Raw genomic sequence first — 26,573 nt, 5'->3', positions numbered from 1 at the left:
ATTGCCATACGAAAAATACTAGTCATCAAGCAGCTGGTCCAGAGGTTAGATTAAAGCCTCCTTGACACTGATGGATCTCAAATCAGTGAATCCTCTCTTTAATTCTAGAGTATGTTCCCCTGTCCTTTGGAAAGAAGAACAAAGTTACATTGACACAGCTCCCTTCAGTAGATGCCAAGGCACTCCACAACAACGAACTGCAATGTAGGCAAACATGGCAGCCAATATGCTCCAAGCTGATAAATTAGATGAGCGTCCGTGTGGAGTTTGCACATTCTCCCCGTGTCGGCGTGGGTTTCACCCCCACAACCCTAAGATATGCAGGGTAGGTGGATTGGCCGTGCTAAATTGCCCCTTAATTGGGAAAAAAGATAATTGGGTACTCTAAATTTATTTTAAATTATTTTTTAAAAATTAGATGAGCAATCAGTCAATGTGTTCCCTACAGCCCCTCCACCTCGACAGCATGGGTTGACGGCTGGATGTCGGCTAGGGCACCAGAAGAACTTTCTGCTCTCCAAATAGCGTCATGGGATTTTTCACCACCCACCTGAATAGAAAGATAGGACTTAGGCTTATCACCTCATGCCAACTACCAACGAGTGAAGCTGCAACAATTCCTGGCCAAGAGCGCGGTCATTTAACCTTTTACACAGTTCCGGGGAACACACTGCAGACCGATAACCCTATCAGTGCTCTTTAGGAAACACGTGCAGTCTGAACTGACACCAACAGTGTGGCCCCTGAGCTTATCCTGCCCTACCTCTACAATCTCTTTTGGCCCTATATCCCAACTCTCATGTTCTCAGATCTACCAGTGTGCGTCCTGCCCCTGCACCCTGAAATTCCTTATCTCCTAGTGGGCCTCATTTCTATTCATTTTCAAAAAGGCAACACTTCAGCTACAACCCTGGTCAATTACCCTACCCTCTTACCCAACACGTGCTCGGCATTGGGTCCCTTTTCCTTAAATCTACCCTCGGAAAAAAGGGTGTCATAGAAATACAAGCTGCAGAAAGTTAAGGGTGCAATTCATGTTCAGGGGCTGTTTAACACACTGGGCTAACTCGCTGGCTTTGACAGCAGACCAAGCAGGCCAGTAGCACGGTTCGATTCCCGTACCAGCCTCCCCGAACAGGCGCCGGAATGTGGCGACTAGGGGCTTTTCACAGTAACTTCATTGAAGTCTACTCGTGACAATAAGCGATTTCATTTCATTTTATGTTTGCATTCTGGACCACCAACTCCCTGCATAACAAGAATAAACATTCCAGAGACCCATCCTAGGATCTTTATTGCAGTTTTGCACCTCAAGAAACTGGCAGCACTGTTGAAACATTAAATCACTTCTGATCTCAGCAGTGCTTCTGTGGGGAGATGCAACCTGCATAAAATGAATGTTTAATCCTCTTCCACAACTGGTTAAATGCTGCAAGCATTTTCTTCTTTTAAAAAAAAAACGCACAAGCAGAACACACAACCTCTATTTTACAGGAAGACAGAACTTTGCTTGAAACCTGGACAGTTTACTCATAATTTCCAATCTTGTGACTCCAAACCCACAGGCACTGGATCACATAAACCACACCTGTGAATTAACTGTCCTTGTTCAAATCAAGCAACAATCAGAATGAATTTTACTTACGTAAAATAACCAGGTAGCAATCCTGTTCCCAGTCCCCAACTCTTTAAATGCATCGGGTTCGTCTTTCTATTTAAAGAGAAGAACATTGCTGTTGATGCAGTGTCAGTAACATGGGCCAAAAAATTTTACTGTGCCATTATTAATGATGATGATGCCCGTATGTACAATTCCTTTCTCTGCTATTTCAACAGAAGACTAACCCGTAAATGCTTTGATAAACGGATTCACCCCTCTTATATAACAGCAGACGAAGCAATTCCATTTAAAAAATGAGATGTTTGCGCATGAATTTTCTTTTGCAGACCTCAATTTGAGGGTCATTGCGATTCTTCCCAGTAGCACATTACAAAGCAAGCCATGCATTATAACGGGAATTTTCCCAAGTGAAAATGAGTACTAAAGCAAAAAGGGAGGGGGGGGGGGGGGGGGTCTGCATTGTCCAGCCTTGGTATCCGTCCACCTCCAAGCCCCATTCTGACTCCACCACATGTATCTTAACCTCCATTCCTCTCATGAGAAGTGTGCATTTTCTAAATCTTTGTTATTTTCCCTTCAATACATCCCATTCAAGTTAACCACGCACTTTCCCTTCAGCTGCAATCTTCCAGACATGTTGCAGGGGTTCCATTCAGTCCAGCAATGGCCATTTTCAACAATCGCCATAGTTTACTGGCCTTAGTGTCTAAAAACCATTGACTGGAATACATCGGATAGCCAGCACGAGTCTCATGCCCACGACAGATAATTAGCAGAACAGAGCATGAAGGGCAATACAGAGCTTCAGCCCCATACTATTCTTACAGCTGGGGTGGAAGATGCAAGCGCTCCCATGGTAATATGTTCCTTGGGAAACATACCATCAACACTTTCAGCAAGTGATACTTACACTCTGAAATATGCAAATTCCACAGAAATTCTAACCTTCCTTTCCTGTCTACACGTACTATTTTATTTTCATTCGACTTAAAATAAATCCAGTTACTCCACATAATTCTGAAATCTGCCTTCAAATATATTTAACATATAAATGATAAACCTAAAACATTTTTTCCGTTGAAAATGACAAAGGCCAACTAAATATTTTTATTAAATGATTGTCCAAACACCCACAGTGCAACTTCCTTCAATCCAACACAAATATGTCCCTCCACCAGAACATATTTACAGCCATTCTGTAGAATAGCGTAAAATTTTAAAAACAATATATTGTCATTTTCTCTCCACGGATTTTAGGCTCAATAAATCTTCAAACTGAACATACTAAAACAAGTGCGCCTCGAGACTAACTCAAGTTATCACATCTTGCCAAGTCGGCGGAACAAGTCATCAAAACTTCTGATCTGCAGCTGAGATTTCCACACACTTTTTCACAGAACAAGGTTAGGAACAGAGCATGTGACTGATGTGCTCCTGTATTGTACTGAAGCTTTAAGGGATGATGTCGCAGTCATGCACATCCAAAATAAAAATAAAAATTGACCTAAATGTGGGCGATCATAGGAATTATAGAGCGAGCGCATGAATTAGGTGAATTGGACATTCTGAATTCTCCCTCTGTGCACCCAAACAGGCGCCGTAGTGTTGGGACTAGGGGATTTTCACAGTAACTTCATTGCAGTGTTAATGTAAGACTTCTTGCGACACTAACAAAGATAATAATTATTAATTCTAGTCAAGCTTACTTAATCAATGTATTAATAATGTATGTGAGCATTGATACAGGATGGATATATTGATCAATATAAAAGATCACTGAGCCTTGAAAAATATCCAGTTAGAAAAATTAAGCTGAATACAATTGTAAAGAATCTGTAGATAAACGGAGTCAACAGATCACAGGGGTCAGATCGCCTACACAAGCACAGTGATTAGCACTGTTGCTTCACAGCACCAGGGTCCCGGTCTGATTCCCGGCTTGGGTCACTGTCTGTGCGGAGTCTGCACGTTCGCCCAGTGTCTGCGTGGGTTTCTTCCGGATGCTCCGATTTCCTCCCACAAGTCCCGAAAGACGTGCTGTTAGGTGAATTGGACATTCTGAATTCTCCCTCTATGTATCCGAACAGGCGCCGGAATGTGGCGACTAGGGGCTTTTCACAGTAACTTCATTGCAGTGTTAATGTAAGTCTACTTGTGACAATAATAAATATTATTATCATACCTATTTGTCATTAAGACAGCGGATTGTCAATGACATACCTTCAGTACTACTCTAACAGGAGGGCTGATGTGGCAGGATGGACAATACACATTACAATACTCTCGTAAAACAAGAACTATAGCAACTTTATGGCTAGTAATAAATTTGAACTTTGCGATGTTTCCACTTTATTCCTGCAGAAGAAAACCCTGCAGAAGAAAACCCCAATACTCTTTCTGCTCCATAACCTGACCCCCTCCCCAAATTTACCAAAGAATCTTATGCATACTGAATTGGTTTATATTGGTTCTTGAATTAGGTGATGGTAAAGCCATCACTCAGTGATTACAGAAAAAAAAAATCAATTATATATTGATCAATCCATATGATTTTCCCCAAATGAGATGCTGCTTTGTCATGCAACATTAGGGCTAGTCTATTCACGCAGTCCCATTCTAAAAAGCAGAATGTTTTGGAATAGTCGTAACTTGCCCGAGCAAAGTCATGGTGAGGCTCATACTGCCCTCCCACGCCATAATTAGCCACCTGAAAAAAAGAAGCAGACGGAGGAAAAGGAGATCAGGAAAAAACAATGACACACTTACCCGTCCAAAGTCAAAGTGAGGCTCGTACTGGCCCCCAACCCCATAATTGGCCACCTATGGCAGAATGAGAAGTCAGACAGGACTGGTCAAATGCTCAACATTTCATAAGCACCAAGTGTTATTCAACGGAAGTGCATTCGCAGACCACATCAGACATAGTGGCGTACGGTCTAATTAAAATTGGAACTTTCATTGCATTGTGTTTTAATTCCACTAATGTTAGTTAGCAGGTTAGACAACGGTATAAACATAATCCAATGTTTGTACATTAAACGGAGCTGAGGATATCACACAAGGGGCTGGTTTAGCACACTGGGCTAAATCGCTGGCTCTGAAAGCAGACCCAGGCAGGCCAGCAGCACGGTTCAATTTCTGTACCAGCCTCCCCGAACAGGCGCCGGAATGTGGCGACTAGGGGCTTTTCACAGTAACTTCATTTGAAGTCTCCTTGTGACAATACGATTTTCATTTCATTTTCAAGGTTATATCATGGCAGCAACTGTTTCCAAACATGGCTTATTCTTGTGGCAACAAAAAAAACACAGGGGCAGGATTAAAGATAAGCTTACTCCCTTGTAATACGATCCCAAAAATGTCCTGTCAGAAAACACTGAGCCAACCAAGTTTTAAAACTTTCACAACACTGGATTTGGGCTCGAGGCAAAATAAATTCACAAGAGAAATCTTGTTTTCCCCACGTTTGAAATGATTGTATATTCTCGTTTTCCCCATTTGTTTTAAACAGTTCAACACGGATTGGAAAATCTAATCCATAGCCTCAATGCACCAAAATCCTTACCCGTGTGTTGGCTGCCATTGAAAACAAACACATCCTCTCTCCATTCTTTCAACCAGGGCATTGCTGTCAGCTGTTGCCTTGTTCCTCCAGCTTGTGATATTTATATGGAAACTCACCCTCAAACTTCAGTCCTGGTTGCCGTGCCTAGTTGTAAACCTTCTTGTACCTACCTTGCTTGGCTGTTCCTAATTTTAAAGTGAAGCCACCAGTAGGTGCTGGGGATAGGCAGGAACACTGCTGTTTTAAGTACCGGATGAGCAGGGCAGGAGCGAGCATCAGCAGTTAGGAAGGTGCGTTTTCAGGTATTAATGCTGGCCCACCCGCTTTACAGAAGGAGTTCTGCTAGGACGGAAACCAGAGGAAAATATGTCCCTTGTCTAAGGCAGCCCTTGCCTTCAATTGATCAACAGAAACCAATAGCACTCTCAGGGAATTAAAATGGAATCTAGTCGAGTAATAGAAGTGTTTCCTTCCCATTCACGAACGGAGGTGACGCACAGAAGAACATTTATAATAGTTTCTGTACCTCTTCTGAAAGCATGTCAGCAATTCTAAATAAATGTTATGATCATAGGGTCAGATGTTTAGGTTTGCTAGAGGTTTTCAGGAAAAACACAAATGTTTGTGGAATTCAACTTATAGGTTGAATGTCTTGGACTAGGCCTTTGTATACTAACACTAGGGACAGGTACATGGTAGTTCCATGTTAGCAATATTATACACGTCACCCATTTCCAACAAAACCATTTATTAAAAAAGACAGGAGAGATCTTGCCTCTTTGTTCATGTTGCTACTAACACTTGTTAGAACACTTGGCCAAACACCATTTCAGACAGCTGCTACTGGGTGGGAATGAGGTAGTATGATTAAAATGTAACGGAAGCGAATTCATCATTTTACAAAGTTTAATTCTCAATAATATTCTGGATTAACTTCTCTATACCCTTAATAATTTGCCTCTTTTAAGATCATCTTTCAGCCACCTTGGTTATGGGCAGAAAAGCTTAAGCTTGTTCAATCTGTCTCCTAATTCACACCTCTGGCATTAAGGACAAGCCATGTGTGCTTTTTCTTAAATAACAGCTGGATGCATTAATCAAAGTGCAATTTGCCCAATGTATTATATAGTTTCATCATTACCTCCAGTATTCTGGCTGTGTATTTGAGTTGTCTATTGGCCTTGCAGAACCACATTGGTTGGACATGTTTAGCGTCAATTCTACCAAGACATCTTGGTCTCTCTCCGCTTGTTGCTTAACTATTTCAGCAATATCCATGAAGCACGCATGCTATCTGTTTTCTAATACTTTGTGTGGTATTCTAAGTTTAGCTGTAATACATTTCACCTAGCACTGCTCTGCCCACTTACATATTTTGGTCATCTCGTTGTGTTAATTGCCGACATGATGTTGCCTCACATTTCACTGCCCCTCCTGATTTGATAAAAGTCAGCATGGTTTTATTTGGGAAGAACGTGTTTTACTAATTTAATATAACTTTTTGAGTAAGTAACATGGAGGATCGATGAGGGTAGTGCAGTGGATGATGTCTACATTGGTTTCAGTAAGGCATCTGACAAGGTCCCACGTGGCAGACTGGTCAGAAACAGACTGGTCAGGAAGTGAGATCTCATGGATAAAGGGGAAGGTTGGATCCAAAATTGACTCAGTGACAGGAAACTAAGAGTATTGGTTGATGGATGTTGTTACAAATGGAAAATGATTTGCACAGGGCTCAGTTTTGGGGGCCCCTTGCTGTTTATTGCAGATGACACAAAAATTGGTTGTGTAGTTGATAGCGAGGAGTGTAGCTGTTGACTTCAAAATTATATCAATGGCTTGTAGCAAATGGAAGGCAATCTGGAAAAGTGTGAGGGAATACATTCGGGGAGGGCAAACAATGCAAGGTAATACTCAATAAACAGGAAGATATTGAGAGGAGTTGAGGAAGTGAGACACCGTGGCGATCATGTCCACAGGTCCTTGAAGGTGGCAGGACAGGTGGACAAGATGGTCAAGAAAGCATATATAATGCTTTCCTTTCATTGGTCGCGGTATTGAATACAAAAGCTAGGATGTAATGACGGAACTGTGTAAAACGCTGGCTAGGTCCACTACTGTTTTGGACACCACATTCCAGGACATCATTGCTCTGGAAGAGTGCAGAGAATGTTTACAAGAGTGTTGTCAGGACTTGAAAATTGCAGTTATGAAAGATTGAGTAGGCTAGGATTGTTTTCCTTAGAACAGAGGCTAAGGGGAGACCTAATTGAGGTATACAAAATTACAGACAGGGTCGGCATGAATGACATTTTCAATCATCAGGGGACATAGATTTAAGGTGGAAGGATTAGAGGGGACAGGAGAAAAAGCCTTTTCACCCAGAGAGTGGTGGGAAACTGGAATTCATTGCATAAGTCGGTGGTTGAGGCTGAAACGTTCAACTCGTTTAAAAGGTACCTGGGCCTGCATCGGAAGTATTGGAACCTGCATGGCTACGGGCCAGGTGCTGGAACTTAAAATGAGCGGCTAGTCTTTTTTGGCCGGTGCAGACACGATGGGCTGAATGGCCTCTTTCTGCACTGAAACGGTTCTATGGTACCGCCACTTGACAATTCTGCTTTGAGCTTCTGAATCCAGATCACTTACGTACGTTGGAAACAATTATGACCTCAAAGCTGAGCCCTGGGGCAACAAAGTCAGTTCTTTCAGTGCACACTAACATAACTGCTCCAAAGGATACCTCTTGTTTCCTGCCCTTCATCCAGTTTCGTATCCATTCCCAAACTTCACTCTGAATCCTTTAGGGATTCAATGAACATACTCTGATCAAACAGTGTAAGTACGGTATCACGGTTTGCAAAATTCATTTCAAGTCCGTTTAAAAAACCTAATTAATGTCTACCAGGAGTTTTAAAGTTCTTTTAAGGAGAATATTCAGTCACAATGAAAAGTTTAATCAAGCATCTCTTCAGCAGTCTCAAGTGTGCTTTTTTCACAAATGGTTTTGGTTTAGTTAACAGAATGAAATTTGTGCTTTATGTAGAATTCAATAAAGTGTCATTTTATGGCAGTAATTTACAGAGGATTAAAATCCAGTCTGAACAGAACTTCTATCCCTCCCAATCTTCACCTCGTTCCTGCCGAAACATGCTGCCCAGGCATTTCTTATTTTAAAAAATCAGATGCAACAGGTTGTCAAATCGAACACTTTTTCTCGCTGTTATTAGAAATCATGCCCCTCCCCTTGAATTAAAAATGGTGCAGAAGTTTTTGTTTAAATTCTTGAGCCATGAGCTGCGTCACAAAGTTCTGTGCTAAGTTCAGTCACCATTACCATAGAATTTATAGTACAGCAGGCTATTCAGCCCATTGAGTCTGTGCTGGCCCTTGGAAAGAGCACCCTACTTAAGCCCAGGCTTCCACCCTAACCCCGTTATCCAACCTAACCTTTTGGACACTTGGGGGCAATTTAGCATGGCCAATCCACCTTACCCACACATCTTTGGACTGTGGGAGGAAACCGGAGGAAACCCACGCAGACACGGGGAGAAAGTGCAAGCTCCACACGGACAGTCACCCGAGGCCAGAATCGAACCCGGGACCCTGGAATTGTGAGGTAGCAGTGCTAACCACTGTGCCACCCAAATGAATGATTGTTGTGGTTAGCAACGTAATGTATAAAAACAAGAGGCAGATTCGACTTTGAACCTGTTGATGTAAAGATGTGTATTAGAGGAACCCCCCAAGCATAGGGGAGAAAGAAATACTGCTCAATTCAGAGCTCCACTCTCTGAAACAGCAGCTGTCATTTGGACTGCATTGCAAAGCTTAAAAGGACAAATGAGAGACCTTAACCCACCACCTAGCATCGTGGCTACTAGAATGGGTGGAGGAGCGAGAGAGAGAGAGAGAGAGAGAGAGAGAGAGAGAGAGGATGAGACCCACAATCTTGGTTATCAAATTGGGAATTCTACCCTTCAACTTGGCTATTAAAAGCAGGTGGAAAAGATGGGAAAATGCCACCTAAAGCTTCAGCATTGTTGTACGTGTGTGTTGGGGGTAGGGGAACGACTCCCCAGCAACTGAAGTTTGCAACATTAACCAATATCTTAGCCACTGAAAGAAGAGAGAAGATGGTGGAGATACTCAGCAGATCAGGCATTATCTGTGTGGAGAGAAAGAGAGTTAATATTTCAGATCGATGCCCTTTTATCAGACCTGAGTCGCTAACTCAGCTCTCACTCAGAAAACTGAAGGAGCATATGTGAAGAACTTCCACTATTTCCTCTCGCTCGATTTCAGTATTTTTAGCTTCTGTAATGTAGCTACTGAAGTCAGGGGACCTCTATTATTTTAACTTCATTGCTTTCACCGTGTCTGCGTGTGTCTCACCCCCACAACCCAAAAGATGTGCAGGGTAGGTGGATTGGCCATGCTAAATTGCCCCTTAATTGGAAAAAAAGTAATTGGATACTCTAATAAATTTATTTAAAAACGTCATTGTTTTCACAGATAAAAGGCTCCGCACATTTTCCGAACCAGATATTGCTCTGTTATTGGCTGTAATGGTCATTTTAATTGGGGTAAACACCCACCTCGCCATTCATTCGGGTCCAGTTCCATTTCCCTTAAACCCATTTTGCAAAGGCCTACCTGCAGCTCTTCTGCTGTGGAAACATCAAGGCCTGTGAGATCTTGTATCCTCTGGTTAATGCGACTAATCACAGGGTCTTCATATCCTGACAGCCACGCACTGAATGGAGAAAAATAATATATGGTTTGTCCAAGCTTGCACATTATGTCATTTCAGCAATGTCCTTGATACATCTGCTACTCACATCCTGATGTCCTATTTAGAGCAACAGCTTATAGTGATGTATCCATGAGTATTTGTACTTCATAGGCTCACAATGCATCCATCCTAAATGTGTAACAGTACACAAATCATCAAATGGAGTATCAGCACAAGCAGACCCAACAACTTAAGGTCTCTGCGGTCATTTTTGTTCATTGGCCACTGCCTCTTTAGAGGGCGAGTTGTCTACAGAATGAATGGAGCTGTCAATTCTTCCCCCCCCCCCCCCCCCCCCCCCCCCCCCCCCCGGCGACAGTCACACTATTCGAGAACTGGCCATCAAGGACATGTATTCCTGAACAAAGCCAGGACCAAACACTCATAGGTCTCCAGAGTGACAATGGTGTTTCATTCTCAGCTTGTTGCAACCACAGATAGGACTCAGCCAATATTCCAAGAATAACCTGGCAATGCTGCAGGGCGAGCCTGGTGATCTTGAACTGTGGTGTCCAAAATAGACCAGGCACTTAACAGCAATCAGTCCTCTTGAGGTACCACTGCTCCCAAGCAAAATGATTTTACAAAATATTACACTTCCTTGTCAACGTCAATGAAGATTGATTGATCTTCGTCAATATTGTTCAGCATTGAAGTTGCTGCATCCCAGTCAATTTCACAGAATACATCAAATTTCAAGCCACGGCATGTTCATTTTCCGGCCATGTGCAAGAATAATGGAAACTGCTTAAAAGAATGTTCAAATGCAGTTTTTTTTTAAAAATAAAAACTAATTCCACGCAAAATACTTGCCTCTAACTACAATCCAGATGCAATTAAGTTACTCTCTACTTCTGCTCAATGAAGCTGCCTTTGGTTGTTAGCGCAATTACAAAATTATATCCTAGGCGTCAACCTTGGCACAGGGGTAGCATTCCTGCTTCTGAGTCAGAAATTTGAGGCCTCAAACCCACAACAAAGACTTGAGCAGTAATAATCTAAGTTAGCACACGAGTACAGCACTGAGGAAATGTAGTGACTTTGAACGAGGTACTGAATCAAGGCCCTCTCTACCCTTAGAGATGGATATCAAAGATCAAAAAGCCCTACTCAAACAAGAACAGGGGTGCTCTCCCAGTCTCTTGGTTAATATGTATCCATCAATCAACACGAAAAACAGATTATCTGATCATCTATCTCACTGCTGTGCGACAGACTTTGCTGTGGGGAAATTGGCTCCTGTGGTTTCCAAATTACAAGTGACTATTATTTAACAGTGCTTGTGAAATGTTTCGAGGCTTACTGAGGTGGAGGAATGTGAAATTCCTTCCTTTACATATCAATGGAAACTATTAACTCAACTGAGAAAATATGCAACTTTTACCAGCACAATGACCATGCATGCCTTTCAGACACCACGGCCTGGATTTAATCCTGCCTCCGGGAACCATGGAGGCCAGACCCCCTGCCTGTTTCCCCAATAGGTGGGCAAGACCAAGATCAGCCCAACAAAATTCCAGTCTTTTAAAAGAAATAACAGAACATGTTCACTTCACATGGATATTTTTCATTATTGGCTCTGAACTAGGATTGTGGAAGCAGACTCTATTACTGCTAGCCCTAGCACAAATAATGCAAACCAAAGACAGGCAGCATTAACTATCTTGATTACATTAAGAAATTAAAGACAAAGATGGTCTAAAAAGATATTTCAAAAAGGAACTTAAGAGGCACCAGATGTTAGTTGTAAACTGGTCTTAAGTAGGCAACCGGACAGCTGAGGATAAAACATTTTCAAGGCGACCATCAGAAATGTCTGGATTCTGTACAGTGACGCATGTGCCAATATAAATAAATAGTTACTTCATCCCATTTTCAATTGACATTGGAAGAGTTCAGTGTGGTGAAAATCTGGGGGCTGGATTGAGAAGCGGGGAGGTCAGAGGCAGGGCAAACCGAAATTTGTTGCACTGAATAGTTCATCAAGAAGGATTGCATTGCAACGTCAAACTTGCCTTATTTAAAATATCTGACTGCCGATAGCAGGGAAGGAGTCAAATTACTGGTTTTGTTTTGCTACAGTAAAAGAGATCACACAAGGCACCATTAGTGTCCCAAAACTATCTTTCTATGAAATCAGTTTGCTACTTTCAGTGTCAACTCATAAAGGGTATGTTAACATCACCATCAAAACAGTACGTGTGTGTCCAAACTGTTAGCCTGGCAATCGAGGTTACAAAGACGAGTCAGCATCGTCCTAAATGTTGCTCGTCAACATCGACCTAAATTCACTTTTATTTATCACTCGCTTTGTAAAGATCCACTGACTTATTGATAGATAAATCCACATCAGGACCTCCTTGTAGAGCATGGAGCATCATAAATAGCCCTGAGGATAACTTATGTCACAAGGCAAAAGCAAATGCGGGCACACAAAATTAATTGAAAACTATGTCAGGAGGAGGGAAAACAAGCAAAATTAACACAGCCAGAGGGAAGGAAATTCATATAGCAGATTGTTTCTTACAATGGGTGTTTACAGGGAAAGATGTCTCTGATCCTCTCAACTCATAACCGTTGAAGGGGGAAGGAAGGTTTAGGGAAATCACTGTCTATTTGAAAAGTCTCATTGATTGATCGTTTCGTTTACATTTGCAAGAAAACAAATTCTGAGATAGCTCTTGGGGCCTACTTCCTCACCTTGCTCCATAGTAATATCATGGCTTCAACCAGATTAATTGCATGCAAGCACTGAAGTGGAGGGACAGGATGAGGCAGGTCAAGCAATCTGAACAGAAAGTAAAGGCTCTAATCAGCAGGGGTTCTGCTGAACTCTGACTGGTAAAGCCACCAGAAAATGGCTTCGATCTAGTTGCAGCAGCTCTCTGCTGTTATGAATCAGGCCATTAATTGGCAGTAAGGAGGTGGAGCCTACACTCATGTGTTAGTAGGTAAATGTGGTTAGGGGGAAGGACAGCCAGGAATTCCCACTTCATTTGGAAGCTAATGCACTATTGAGGATCAGTATGCCCAGTGAGACAAGATGCAACAGTCAATGCTAAAGCTTTAATGAGCCTGATGGTAGTGTGGTCTTTTAAAAAGGATAATAATGGGTGATGGCGTATTGCCAGTCATTCAGGGGGTCTGAGGTGCTGTGGCAACATGCACATTCATATACATGTTGTACACTGGAGCTATGGATAGTAATGGTGGAGACGCCAACTTTCTTTCCATAACATGGCTGACTAGGGTTCTCCTGGACTCTTACTGTCTGCCATTATGTGTGCTGGAATGATTTACAAGTTGATAAATCAACTGCGTTATGAACACACCTTCCCTGACCATCAAGGGGCATTTGACTTGAACCCGGAGCTTCTGACTCAGAGGCAGGGTCACCACCCACTCACTACACCGCAAGACCTCCCCTGGGTAATGGGCAACTGGGTAATTACAAGGCAGTATTCTAATTAAAGGGCCTCAAATAGAGACTGCAACTGAAGCAATTCAGAATCATCCAAAATCTGACCAGAGATACGCTCTCTGAATTAACTCAACAGTAGTTTGTTACATTTTGTGTTAATACAGTAATTTGACAGATGGATTTATTCTGGGATCTGATGCTAAAAGTAGCTATGGGTGAACTTTTGTCATTCCTGTCGCTCTAAAGCACGGATGAATTACTGCAAATTTAGATAGAAAGTTATTTTTCTTTGACGTGAACTACTAGAGCAACCTCTTTGTTATGAGTGATAAAGCAAATTTTGTTTTTTAATCACATGGAACTTTTTGATTCTAACTGGAGTCTTTGGGATTTGCATTCAGAGCCTCTTGTCCTTTTCAGAAGTACAAACTCAGTGGTTTTGACAACTGTCTCCAGGTACCTTTGCTGTTCTTCAACTTATAGTGAATGATGGTTTGTTCTAATTTCCCCTTTGATTTAGAGCAAACTTGTAAAACTCAATTAGGATTGGGCAGCCCCGATATTATGAGGAACGCACTTGATAAAAGTCCCTTTGAAGCCTTGCTTTCATATTGCCTGCATATATAATGAAGAGGAAGCAGTTAATTCTGCCTAGTCCCACCTTCTCACAGCCCTGTTCAGAATAGCTGCATGTGTGGGACAGGCATGCTTGGCAACATGTGCACTAACACAGTATTCCGCCATATTAAGTGGCATCTGCTATTTATAAGTGCACTGACTGAGTTTCTTTACATCACCCTGAAGCTCTTAATCTGTTCCTTATTGCCAGCCTTTGCAGACACTTTCAAATCATATGAAAATGTAATAATGGCAGCATTAATGGAGTTATGAAAAGTAAAGACCAAGGACACAGACAGCTGTATTTAATATAAATAAGTCCAAAGGCCGTGGATTGAATTTAATTATGACTTTTTGAATTCAAATTGAGTTTGTCAGTACCGCTTATTCAAAAACCACTCGCGTTAAATGGCAACTTGCATTTATAAAGCACCTTTAACATAGTAAAATGCCCCAAAGATTTTCACAGCAGGGTTGTCAAACCAAATTTGACACCAAGGCAGGTATTAGCACAGGTGAACAAAGGGGTAGATTTTAAGCTATATTTTACAGGGAGAGAGATTTAGGATGTTGGACCCAAGCAGCCCATAGTGTGATTAAAATTGGGCACGTACAAGAGGCCAGAATTAAAGATATCAAGAGGGTTGTAGGACTGGAGGAGGTTATAAAGATAGGGAGATGGGAATCAAAAGGAATTTGGGAACAATAAGAAGAATTTTAAAATAGAGAAAATTGCCAGACCAAGAACCTTGATTAATGATAGAATTCTGTTAACAAAAATGTATTAAATAATATTTAGGTAAAGGTGGGGTGGTCTCACTGAGTTGTGAACTGGTTGGGCGGGGGCGGGGGGAGGGGGGAAAGAGATAAATGGTCTTCTTCTGTTTCTATGTCCCTATAGGCGAATGGGACTTTGCGAGAGTTCAGACATGGTCAGCAGAGTTTAGGATGAGGTCCGCTTTACTGCTGATCCGCCGTCGTGTTTCCACATCATGACAGTGGGCACACTTCAAAGTAAATAAACCCTGAAGTGCTTTGAGATGCCCTGATGGCATGAAAGGTGCCGTAAAAATTCAAACGTGTTCTTTTTTGAATAAATGGCAGTGGTGGACTTGTTTGAACAGGAATCCAGCCTGCAGAAGAGACCAAGAAGGGACATTGTGATAAATGAAAGATCGACACGAAGGAATGCGGGACTTCTACTCTCAAAACCGGCAGCCCCGGGACAGAGGCTGTGCTGGATTTTGTTGGCCAATCTGGGTCAGGTGGGGTCAAGGGTCACTTGAAGTAAATGAATAGACCAACATGCAAGCGGCAAAGGGGATAACAAGTCCAACACAAAGCAGTGCCTAACCAAATTGTCCAGATAAGTTGTTTGCAATCGAGTAAAATATAAAAAATAGTTATGCATGGCACATTCTAAAAATGTGTTTTTTCGGCCTTGAGAAATTATACCTGGTAATACATAAAGTTACATATCTAGTCACAAGACACCAGGAAAAGAGAGAATGAGAATAAAAATGTCTCACATCACTGCTCTAAGTTAAACATCTTCACTGAACTATTTTGTTTACTTGGCTATAAATGTTATTTTTAGACCTTCTCTTCCCTGAGCAGACTCCGCACCCTGTAATTACAGAGCATGCTAATCCTACTGGCCTACAATAAAAATAGGAAATCAGAGGCTTTCCACATTTCCCAGCTGCAAAAGACAAGCTCTGCTTTTACAAGTCTGATCTGTACTTCATGGAGCTGTTGTGTAGAAGCGTGTTGCAAACTTAAGGAATTAAAAGAGAAAAGGAAGCTGGCCATTTTATTCCGATACATATGAAATTCAGGAACTATTGCCACCGTTGCTCTAGTCCTACGATTAGCTGCAACAAGAGGTAACTAATTTCAGCTTAGCACAGTGGGCTAAATAACTGGTTTGCAATGCAGAACAATGCCAGCAGCGTGGTTCAATTCCTGAACAGGTGCCGGAATGTGGCGACTAGGGGCTTTCCACAGTAACTTCATTGAAGCCTACTTGTGACAATAAGCGATTATTATTATTGAAATCACAGATTTTGTTAGACTGCCTTTGCCCTCTTGCCTTGTCAGGGTTTGGCGCGGGGCGAAGATGCAAAGAACAGCAATGCCCCCCCCCCCCCCTCCATTCTCCATTTTCAGAGTGCAACGAGAAACATCTGTGGAAAACCTTGCAGTGGTTTTCAATCTAGTTTGTGCAAGTGACAGCTGCCCGCAAAGACTGATACACTCCGAAGGATCCACTGTACTCACCTCTGATAAATAGGAACAGGAGTAGGCCATTCAGCCCTTCGAGCCTGTCCGCTATACAACGAGATTGTTGCTGATCTGTGACCTAACTCCATATACCTGCCTTTGGCCCATATCCCGTAATATCTTTGCTTCACAAAAGTCTATCCGTCTTAGATTTAAAATTAACAACTGATCCAGCTTCAACTGCTATTTGTGGTAGAGAGTGCCAAACCCCTCCCACCCTTTGAGTGAAGAAGTTCTTCCTAACATCTCTCCTGAATGGTCTAGCCCAGGGGTGGGCAAACTTTTCCGTGCAAGGGCCACATTCAGAAATTCACAATTCACAAAGGGCCGCATAGTATATTAAGTAAAATAATTACTTCACCCGGTTATGATTCTGGGCGCCTCATATAGAACATAGAACAGTACAGCACAGAACAGGCCCTTCGGCCCTCGACGTTGTGCCGAGCAATGATCACCCTACTCAAGTCAACGTATCCACCCTATACCAGTAAGTAACCCAACAGCCCCCCCCCCCCATTAACCTTAAAAAAAAATTTTTTTTAATTTTTAAACCAGTTTGCCCAATTCAATGTCCTTTCACTTTTAAAGGTTGGTTTCATTTGACTCAAGGTGACGATGGAGGGGGGACTAATGGGTGATTGCTATCTGTTTAAGCTGCTTGCATATAATAGAACCACAGGTTCCAACCGCATGTTTTTCATTTCATCGACGTGTTGGCAGTTGAGCTCTGCTCTTGTTGACCACCTTTCCCAAAGCTATACGTCGGTGGATGCCAGGTTCCAAACATGCGTGGTTTGAACCAGATGCAGCACCTTCCTTGCGAAGAGGAGCCGACACAGCTCTCGCTTACCTTTTGCTTATTCTGTAATTAGCTGTCTCCAGCACTCCAGTTATTGGGTTAGAAATGGTGGCTCGTCTCAGCTGTGAAGCCAACCAATCAGAAAAACAGAAAGATTATTACCAACTTGACTGGATGTAGAACAGGACCAATCAGAATCTTTCCAGTGGGGACAAATAAAAACACACAAGTCCGTTACTCTGGAACGAGCACCCTTGGGTCATTCCTTCACACTCGCTGGCTTATGTGTATGCAGTTAATGGCGGCTGCAACAACCATTGATAACTGAAATTCTTGGGAAGCCAGTTTGGAGCTTGACGAACAATCAGAACACTGGACTTCTTACAAGACATTAATAGTGATTGGTTTAGAAGTTTCTCAATATGGCCATTAGTTTACAATGTGTGTGTGCACTAACATTTATTATGATAATTAATTACAACGTAAAGTGTGATTTTATGGTTGGTCATCAAATGAAGCGGACATGTATCAAATATGATTTGTGAACACATTTCAATTTCTTTCGACTAAGTACAATGTTGCAAGTATTTTCTCTGCCTCTTGGCTCAACAAGGCATTCCAAATCAAATTCTTAATGACCTAAGATTTACAGTACAAAATGTTTCTTTAAATTCATGGGCAGGGTGTCGTAGAAGCCATACGGTGCAGAAGGAGGCCATTGCCCATCGAGTCTGCATAGACCTTCCGAAAGAGCACCCTACGGAGGCCCACTCCCCTGCCCTATTCCCATAACCGCACCTAACCTGCACATCTTTGGGCTGTGGGAGGAAACCGGAGCACCCGGAGGAAACCCACGCAGACACGGGGAGAATGTGCAAACTCCACACAGGCAGTCACTCGAGGCTGGAATCGAACAGGGTCCCTATTCTGTGAGGCAGCCGTGCTAACCAGTGTGCCACTAAGCCACCCTCACTGCCTGTCCCTCATTGCCCGAGAGAAGGTTGTGGTGAGCCACCTTCTTGAAGTCAACTGAGAGGGCTCGTTAGGTAATTTCAGAGGGAAATCAAGAGGCAACTACATTGCTGAGGGTCTGGAGTCACATGCACCCCTCCCCAACCAAGAAGAACTGGTTTAATTCAGCTCATCCGGTTGACAGTAATCATGTGGTTTATGAATGAGTAACTGCGTTAGTTTAGTGGCCCTTTCATGTGTGGAGTTCTCTGGCTATCTTTTTGGTTATGGTCATCGCTTTCTGGTACTTTAAACTGAGGTGCAGCTATACTTTTGTACTTGCATGGCACAGCTGCAAATTTGCACCTTGCTTTAAACAAATATTTGTAGTCCAGACTGGGTAAGAATGGCAGATTTCCTTTTCTAAAAGGCAATAGTGAACCAAATGGGCCTTTATAATAATCCGATAGTTTCACAGTCACCATTACTGATACCGACCTTTTAATCAAGATCTGGAATTAGCCAAATTAAAATTTCCCAGCTGCCAGGGTGGGATATGAACAGTGACGTCCGGAGGCCGACTGCTTGGGAGGGCACTGGAAGAGGCGAACAGAAATGAGAAGCTCAGCTGGCCAACAGGAGGTTCCGGGGAAAACAAGAGGCCAGCAAATTGTGCACCTTCTGAGCCCACTGTCCCCCTCGGCAGAAAATGCAGCAGAGACTGCAGTGCCAGAGTGGTGGGGGGTGGGGGGGGTCCGCAAAGCGTTACCCATCACAGCACAAACCGCCACCTCTCCTTCTCAGGTTTCCCCGTACAATACGCACCTCTGTCCAAGAAGTCAGGGCTGCACCCAGGTCTCGAATCAATGTTGCTCTAACGCCCTGCACCCATGTGGGTAGTTCAGAGCGGCCTTGATATAATGCTTTCAGGTTCGCTTTCAGAAGTGGCCAAGGCTCAATTTCACCTGGTTGTGAGGAGCAGGGCAAATGATGCAGGAGGAGGAAGTGAAAAATAGCACACGGTGGGTTTCATTGAAGGGCAGGTCATCCAAACCTGCAATCCTCATTCCGCAATAAAACCCTTGAACCAACACACAAAATTAACCCCAGAATGAGGTTATGGCTTACCCTGGGCTTCGCTAACTCTTTCACTCGCTCAATTTCCTGGTCAGAGATTATATCAAGGTAGCGGATAATTCGAGGTTTGTCCCATTCATCCTGCTGCTTCACAGGTTTCAGAAGGTACAAAGGACTTCTGTTTGCATCTGAATAACGGCAAAAGAGTTTCCTCTGCCTTCGTGGAGTCTGCATGGAAACAGAAGAAGACATGCAATTGTATCGTGCCACATCACATTCCTTGAAAGGTCTCAAAAGTGTTGAATACTCAATTTAATTTTGAAGTATGGTGACCATTAGAGATAAATACAGAACTATTTTGTGCCAGTAACCGGTGGTAAACAGACTGGGAAGGAAGGCCAAGGTCATGCAAATTTTGCATCAAAAACAAAAACATTAGGATGCCGATCTGTTTTTGGGGCCACAATCACAGTTGTTTCGTCGCTCCAATCCTAGCTGTTTCCCCTGAAATACAGCCTCACCCGTGTCGCCTGACCTTCCAGGTAAGTGTATTTCACTGAGATCCCGAAGCAGGAAAGAAAAACCTGCCCCTTTTTTGCAGCATTAGCTGCTGAAAAGTAGGTAATTTTACACATCCAGTCAGGGAGAAGGTATGTATATAAGTGGGTAGGAATAAGGTGAATGGGGGCGGGGGTGGGGTGGGGTTGGAGGCGTCAGGTTGCAGGGTTGGTCAGGGGGGGGGGGGGGGGGGGGGGGGGGGGGGGGGTGTATAGAGAGATTGTTGAAGGTATTTGAAGGGAGGTGAGGTGATGATCGGGGGTGGGGGTGAAGGGAGAATAGTCTTGGGGGGGGGGGTTGCTTGGGGTTGGGAGGGTGTTTGGGGGTTGGAGAAGGTACTTGATGGGGGTTGACCGTGGCGAGGGTCAGTACTATAGTCACCCAGAAGTTAGAAGTGGTTTCCATTCTTCTAACTTTTCCAGGGTAACAATTCCTTTAGACATACTGAACCATTGAAAGACCGTGATTCAAATCACAGTATCAGCTGGCTCCCAGAGCAGGGAAATTGCCCAGTGGAAGCTTGAACTTCCCGGATAATTATCATACAATCCTTATGCAGGGACTTCTGAAGAGGGGTCCCCCAGTGTATCTTTGGGGTACCCTTTCAGTGCATCTTCTGGAGATCAGAAGTTATGGGTTTTGAAGATTACAACCAGTGCTATCTACATTGGAGAACAACTCTCCAAAAATAAAAGCTAAATCAGTAATGTCACACAGTCGAGTGCTACTCCTGCAGAAGCTTGGCGCTGCTGACTAAGCCAAGGCACTAAGCAGCGACCCGAACTGAACGCTTTGCAGCAAATATGTTTCCCCCCTTGGCCCAGCAGTCTACTGCTGCTTTGCCCAAATGACCATTCTTCATCCAAGTCTAGTCGGCAAGTCAACAACCTATTCAACTGTGGGCAGTAACACAGCTGAGCCTGCCTGGTCACTGGATAACAAAAAGTAATCTGATTCATGGCCAATCCTTCTTCTTACAGCTTGGCAACGGGGGCACAATTTGCAGAAAGTTCTGCAATACACGTGCTCTGCTTTTGAAAATAATGGAAAGAACGATTTTCATTTGTGTAGCATCTTTCACTGCATCAGGGTGTCCCATGCCCTCAAGTGCTTCACAGCCGGTGATGCACTTTTGAAGCCTTGTCACTGTTGCAATGGAGCCAAACACAGCAGCCAATTTGCACAAAGCAAGATCCCTCAAACAGCAATGTGATAAAACGGTGGGCTAAATAGCTGGCTTGTAAAGCAGACCAAGGCCAGCAGCGCGGGTTCAATTCCCGTCCCAGCCTCCACAAACAGGCGCCGGAATGCGGCGACTAGGGGCTTTTCACAGTAACTTCATTTGAAGCCTACTTGCGACAATAAGCGATTTTCACTTCATTTCAAATCTACCAGAGAATCGGTTTTTGGTGTTGTTGGTTGAAGGATAAATCTTGGCCAGATCACACCAGGGAGTTCTCTGGGATCTTTTACTTGCTGCTTGAGTGTGCAGGTGGAACCGGAGTTTTAACGTTCCATCCGCAAGGTGGCATTCCTTCAGCGCGTCACTGACAGGCCAGCAGGAATTATGTGCTCGGGTCTTGGGGAATGAGGCTTCAACACAACCTGCTGACTCAGGAGAGAGTTACCTCTACGCCACAGCTGAAAATGGCCCTTCTTACATTTTATTTCCTCATTGTGTAGAAATCACAAGAAGAATGTGTCATCTTCCTCATTTATTTAGCTTGCTCACACCATATCACACATTTTGAACAACACAGAAGCAAAACACAGATACTGCAAATCCTCAAACATCCAGGAGCCCTCCGCATTCAAATAATTCACCTACCAATTTGATACCTTCTCCTCGGCACAGCTTTTCATATTTCTGCCTCTCTGGTAGGTAATCCTTTGGGCGCTCTCTCTTTGTCTTCAAAACATCCCCCGATTTGTTTTCTTCTGTCTTCTGGGCTACGTTTGACTTTTCCTTTTTCTGGTCAGCCATCATATACTCGAAATATCTCAGGTTTCCATTTGCCCGCTGGTGCTCAGGATCTGCAAGAGGTCAGTGAAAGAGCTTTCACACAAATCTTAACCTGCTGCCAAGGCAAAGTTAAATACAACTTTGATGGATGAATTTAAGCTGCACCGTCTAACAATTGCTACAATTTCACTCCCACCCTGCATGTATGTGTGAGCGAGAATGTGTGTGTGTGTATGTGTGTGTTTATGTAAGGACTTCAGGATAAAGGTTCAGACATTAGAACTTTAGGAGTGGGTGGTTCTATGTATGTCTCTAACTCACCATATTCAAATAAGTTAAGACCAAGCTACCGTTTGTATTGGTGTTGGCCACCATCCAGGACCTTGCCTAAAGTAGCCTTTCTACATGTATCAATTTTGTCAGAGCATGTTGGAGGTTATTTAACCATAGAAGGGGACATTTAGTCACAGACCAAGTCTGTCCTTACCTAATACCATCTCTCAGTTATACATCTAACAGGGATATTGATTTGAGCATTTTACCGTGCCCCATCCATTTTTAAGTCGTTCAATATAACAAAAATCAACTGATTGATGCAATTAATTCCTTAATTCTGCTGGGTATTTGCATCCAGCATTGCATTCTATTACAGACTCCTGTTGTCCTTTTGCACTGAATGGCACACACACATCAAACACGTGTCTCGTTTCAAACCTTAGCAACCCTTACCCAGTCTGGCCTACATGTGAGTCCAGACTAATGTGGTTAACTCTTAACTGCCCTCTGAAATGGCCTGGAAAACCATTCAGTTCAAGGGCAGTTAGGGATGAGCAACAAATGCTGACCTTGCTAGAGACACCCACATCCCATAAAAATAATAAAAAATGTATCCATAGTGTCCCTACAGTGCAGGAGGAGGCCTTTCAGCCCATCGAGACTGCCCCGACCCTCTGAAAGCGCACCCTGCCTAGACCCACTCCCCCACCCTGTTCACATAACTCTCCCAAGGGGCAATTTAGCATGGCCAATCCACCCAACCTGCACATCTTAAACCAGAGCACCCAGAGAAAACCCACGCAGACACGGGGAGAATGTGCAAATCCCACACAGTCACCCAATCCCGGTATTGAATCTGGGTCTCTGGCCCTGCGGACAGCAGTGCTAACCGCTGTGCCATCGCTTCGGCTTCAATTTTTAAGTATTTCCATCTGGGTTCGTGTGTTATTAATGGCATTGAAATTTTTTAAAACTGGTGGGCACGGCTTACCTCTGTCGATGAAATACACATTAGCAGTCTCATGCTGATGCCACTTTGAAAAGGTGGACAAATCACCTCTATCTAAAGCGACCGCTTAAATGCTAGATGCAAAATTCATATGCTGCTAGAAACGGTCAATAATGAGATCTCCGCCCAAGCTGTCAAGCAAGATTCAGTCAATCATTTTGGATTGCAAACCCAACAAAGAATGGGAGTTAATTCAGGCAGAAACTTCAGTCAGTCTCTGACAACTCTTACCATCACAGTTCACCTAAAAGACATGATTACTTTTAGCTGTCCTCCAGTGCAGATAATTGGAGGACACTCGTGAATTTGTGCTGTGAAAATGCTCCATCAGGAATGCAAATTATTAAATGTTCTGCTGACGAGGGACTTTTGCTGAGGGACAGTGAGGAGGTGGGGGGGCGGAGGCTGCCTGGGGGCAGGCCGGTGGAGGCGTGGGGCGCGGGCTGGCGCCTGGCACAAGAGGGGGGATGGCTGATTGGCGAAGGGGTGGGGGGTGGAGGGGGGTGGGGATCAACCCCCCAACTAGACTGATCACCTGGAATGTAAGAGGGCTCAATGGGTCGGTCAAGAGGGCACGTGTGTTCGCGCATTTAAGAGGACTGAAGGCGGATGTGGTAATGCTGCAGGAGACGCACCCGTGAGTAGCTGACCAGATTAGGTTAAGGAAAGGTTGGGTCAGACAGGCTTTTCACTCGGGACTGGATTCGAAGACCAGAGGGGTCGCGATCCATATCAACAAGCGGGTGGTGTTTGAGGCGGGAAGAATAGTTTTGGATGGGGGAGGCCGGTACATTATGGTCAGTGGGAAATTGGAGGGGGTGCAGGTGGTATTAGTAAATGTATACATGCCAAACTGGGACGATGTGGAGTTTATAAAGAGGATGCTGGGGAAGATACCGGACTTGGATTCGCATAAACTGGTCATGGGAGGGGACTTCAATACAATTATTGACCCTGGTTTAGACCGGTCAAGCTCAAAAGCGGGCCGGATGGCAGCAATGGCAAAGGAACTAAAAGGATTTATGGAACAGATGGGGACCCATGGGAGATTTGGGCAGCCAAGAGTAAAGGAGTCCTCCTTCTACTCACACGTGCATAAAGTGTACTCCCAGATCGGTTTCTTTATTCTGAGTAGGGCTCTTCTGAGGGGGGGTGGTGGACGCGGGGTACTCGGCGATCACAATCTCAGGCCATGCCCCTCACTGGGTTGACCGACAGGTTAGTAAAGACAGTAACTAGCGCCTGCACTGGAGGTTAGATGTGGGGCATTTAGCGGATGAGGTGGCGTGCGGGTGGTTGAGGAAATGTATTCAGAATTATCTGGAGGTCAATGACACGGTGGAAATTTCAGTAGCGGTGGTCTGGGAGGGATTGAAGGCGGTGGTTAGAGGGGAGCTGATCTCGATACGAGCCCTCAGGAAGAAGGTAGACAGAACAGAGATGGACCGACTGGTAAAGGAGATACTACAGTTCGACAGGAGGTATGCAACCCCAGAGGCAGGGGTTTCAATGGAATGGTGGAGGCTACAGGCAGAGTTCGGCTTGTTAACCACAGGGAGGGCGGTGGAGCAGCTGAGAAAGGCGTGGGGGGGGCGATTTATGAGATGGAGAGAAGGCCAGCAAAATGCTTGCACAGCAGCTTAGAAAGAGGGAGGCAGCCAGGGAGGTTGGGAAAGCAAAGGATAGAGCCGGGAGCCTGGTTAGAGATTCATCAGGGGTGAGTAAGGCGTTTAAGGAGTTTTATAGCAGGCTGTATGGGTCGGAGGGGATGAGGCACTTCCTTTGGGGCGGGGGGGGGGGGGGTGAATTTCCCGAAGGAGGACGGGGAGCTGGTAGAAGGGCTGGGGGCCCCGAGATAGCGGAGGGCCTGAAGGCCATGCAGCCGGGTAAAGCCCCGGGGCCGGATGGGTACCCAGCAGAGTTCTACAAAAAGTTCGCTGGGATATTGGGGCTACTGTTGATGAGTACATTCAATGAGGCAAGGGAGAGAGGGGTGCTGCCCCCGACGATGTCACAGGCCACGATCTCGCCGATTCTGAAGCGGGATAAGGATCCGGAGCTGTGTGGGTCCGACAGGCCAATATCCCTATTGAATGTGGACTCCAAGCTGTTGGCCAAAATTTTGTCCTCTAGGATTGAAATCTGTGTTCCGGACATAATTGGGGAGAACCAGACGGGGTTCGTTAAGGGAAGGCAGTTGGTGTCTAATGTAAGAATGTTGCTAAACGCTATCATGCTGCCCCCAGAAGGTAGGGAGGTGGAGGTAGTGATCGCAATGGACGCAGAGAAAGCTTTTGATTGAGTAGAATGGGAATATCTGTGGGAGGTACTGGGACGGTTCGGATTTGGGCGGGGCTTTATTGATTGGGTCAAGTTGCTGTATCAGGCTCCTGTGGCCAACGTACGGATGAATAGGACGACATCGGACTATTTTAGGCTACAGCGGGGGATGAGACAAGGGTGAATCCGCTCCCCACTGTTGTTCGCGCTCACTATAGAGCCGCTGGCAATTGCACTGAGAGCTTCAAGGGGCTGGAAGGGGTTGGTCCGGGGGGGGGGGGGGGGGGGGGGGGGGAGAGAGAGAGAACACAAGAGTCTCACTTTACGTAGACAACCTGCTCTTGTATGTATTGGACCCAGTGGAGGGGTTGGAAGAAATCATGAGGATTCTGGGGGAATTTGGCCGGTTTTCGGGGTACAAACTAAATATGGGGAACAGTGAGATGTTTGCGATTCAGGCAAGGGGACAGGGGAGACGACTGGGGGGGGAACTGCTGTTTGGAGTGGTAGGGGGATGCTTTAGATATCTAGGCATCCAGGTGGCGTGGGAGTGGGAACGGTTGCACAAACTTAATCTGGCCCGTCTGGTGGACCAAATGAAGGACGATTTTCGGAGGTGGGACGCGCTCCCGTTTTCACTAGCTGGGAGGGTCCAGGCGGTGAAGATGACGATCCTTCCGAGATTTGTATTTGTGTTCCAGTGTCTCCCCATCTTTTTTAAAAACGGGTTAACAAAGTTATCACGGGCTTTGTATGGGCAGGCAAGACCCCGCGAGTAAAAAAGGGGATGATTGAGCAGAGCTGGGAGAGGGCGGCTGGCGCTACCAAACTTCAGTAACTATTATTGGGCGGTGAATATAACCATGATAAGAAAGTCGGTGGTGGGGGGAGGGTCGACATGTGAGCGCATGGAGGTGGCCTCATGTAGGGCACCAGTTTGGGGGCGTTGATAACTGCGCCTCTGCCGTTCCTGCCGGCACGGTACTACACCAGCCCCATGGTGCTGGCAGCCCTGAGAGTCTGGGGGCAATGGAGGAAGCACATAGGAGTGGAGGGAGCATCGGTCTGGTCTCCAATCTGCAATAACCACCGGTTTGCCCCGGGAAGGCTGGATGGAGGGTTTCGGAGATGGCAGAGAGCAGGGCTTGAGAGGATGGGGGATATGTTTATAGAAGGGGGCTTTCCTAGCTTGAGGGAGCTGGAGGGGAAATTTGGATTAGCGAGGGGAAACAAATTTAGGTACCTGCAGGTGCGGGACTTCCTACGCAGACAGGTCTCAACCTTCCCGCTCCTGCCACCAAGGACAGGGTAGTTTCCAGAGTGTGGGTGGGAGAAGGGAAGGTCTCCGACATCTATA

The 26,573-nt window shown here is 44.7% G+C and overlaps 1 protein-coding gene across 3 annotated transcripts in view; it reads right to left on the bottom strand.

Annotated features, from left to right (window-relative positions):
* The window catches only part of LOC119956037 (prolyl 4-hydroxylase subunit alpha-1-like), a 94,784-nt gene that overhangs the window by 8,676 nt on the left and 59,535 nt on the right, over window positions 1-26,573 (bottom strand). For 2 of the 3 annotated variants that reach the window (XM_038782793.1, XM_038782794.1), the window contains exons 7-12: window positions 21,517-21,722; window positions 19,182-19,358; window positions 17,154-17,224; window positions 9,843-9,942; window positions 4,388-4,441; window positions 1,646-1,711 (exon numbers count right to left, since the gene is read on the bottom strand). In XM_038782793.1, coding sequence (XP_038638721.1) covers window positions 1,646-1,711; window positions 4,388-4,441; window positions 9,843-9,942; window positions 17,154-17,224; window positions 19,182-19,358; window positions 21,517-21,722 — 674 coding nt within the window. Of the gene's footprint in view, window positions 1-1,645; window positions 1,712-4,274; window positions 4,329-4,387; window positions 4,442-9,842; window positions 9,943-17,153; window positions 17,225-19,181; window positions 19,359-21,516; window positions 21,723-26,573 lie in introns of all 3 variants that reach the window. The other variant, XM_038782795.1, reaches the window with a different exon arrangement.

Source organism: Scyliorhinus canicula, chromosome 22, assembly GCF_902713615.1.
Source record: "Scyliorhinus canicula chromosome 22, sScyCan1.1, whole genome shotgun sequence".
NCBI lineage: Eukaryota > Metazoa > Chordata > Chondrichthyes > Carcharhiniformes > Scyliorhinidae > Scyliorhinus > Scyliorhinus canicula.
This window is presented reverse-complemented; position numbering and strand designations above follow the sequence as displayed.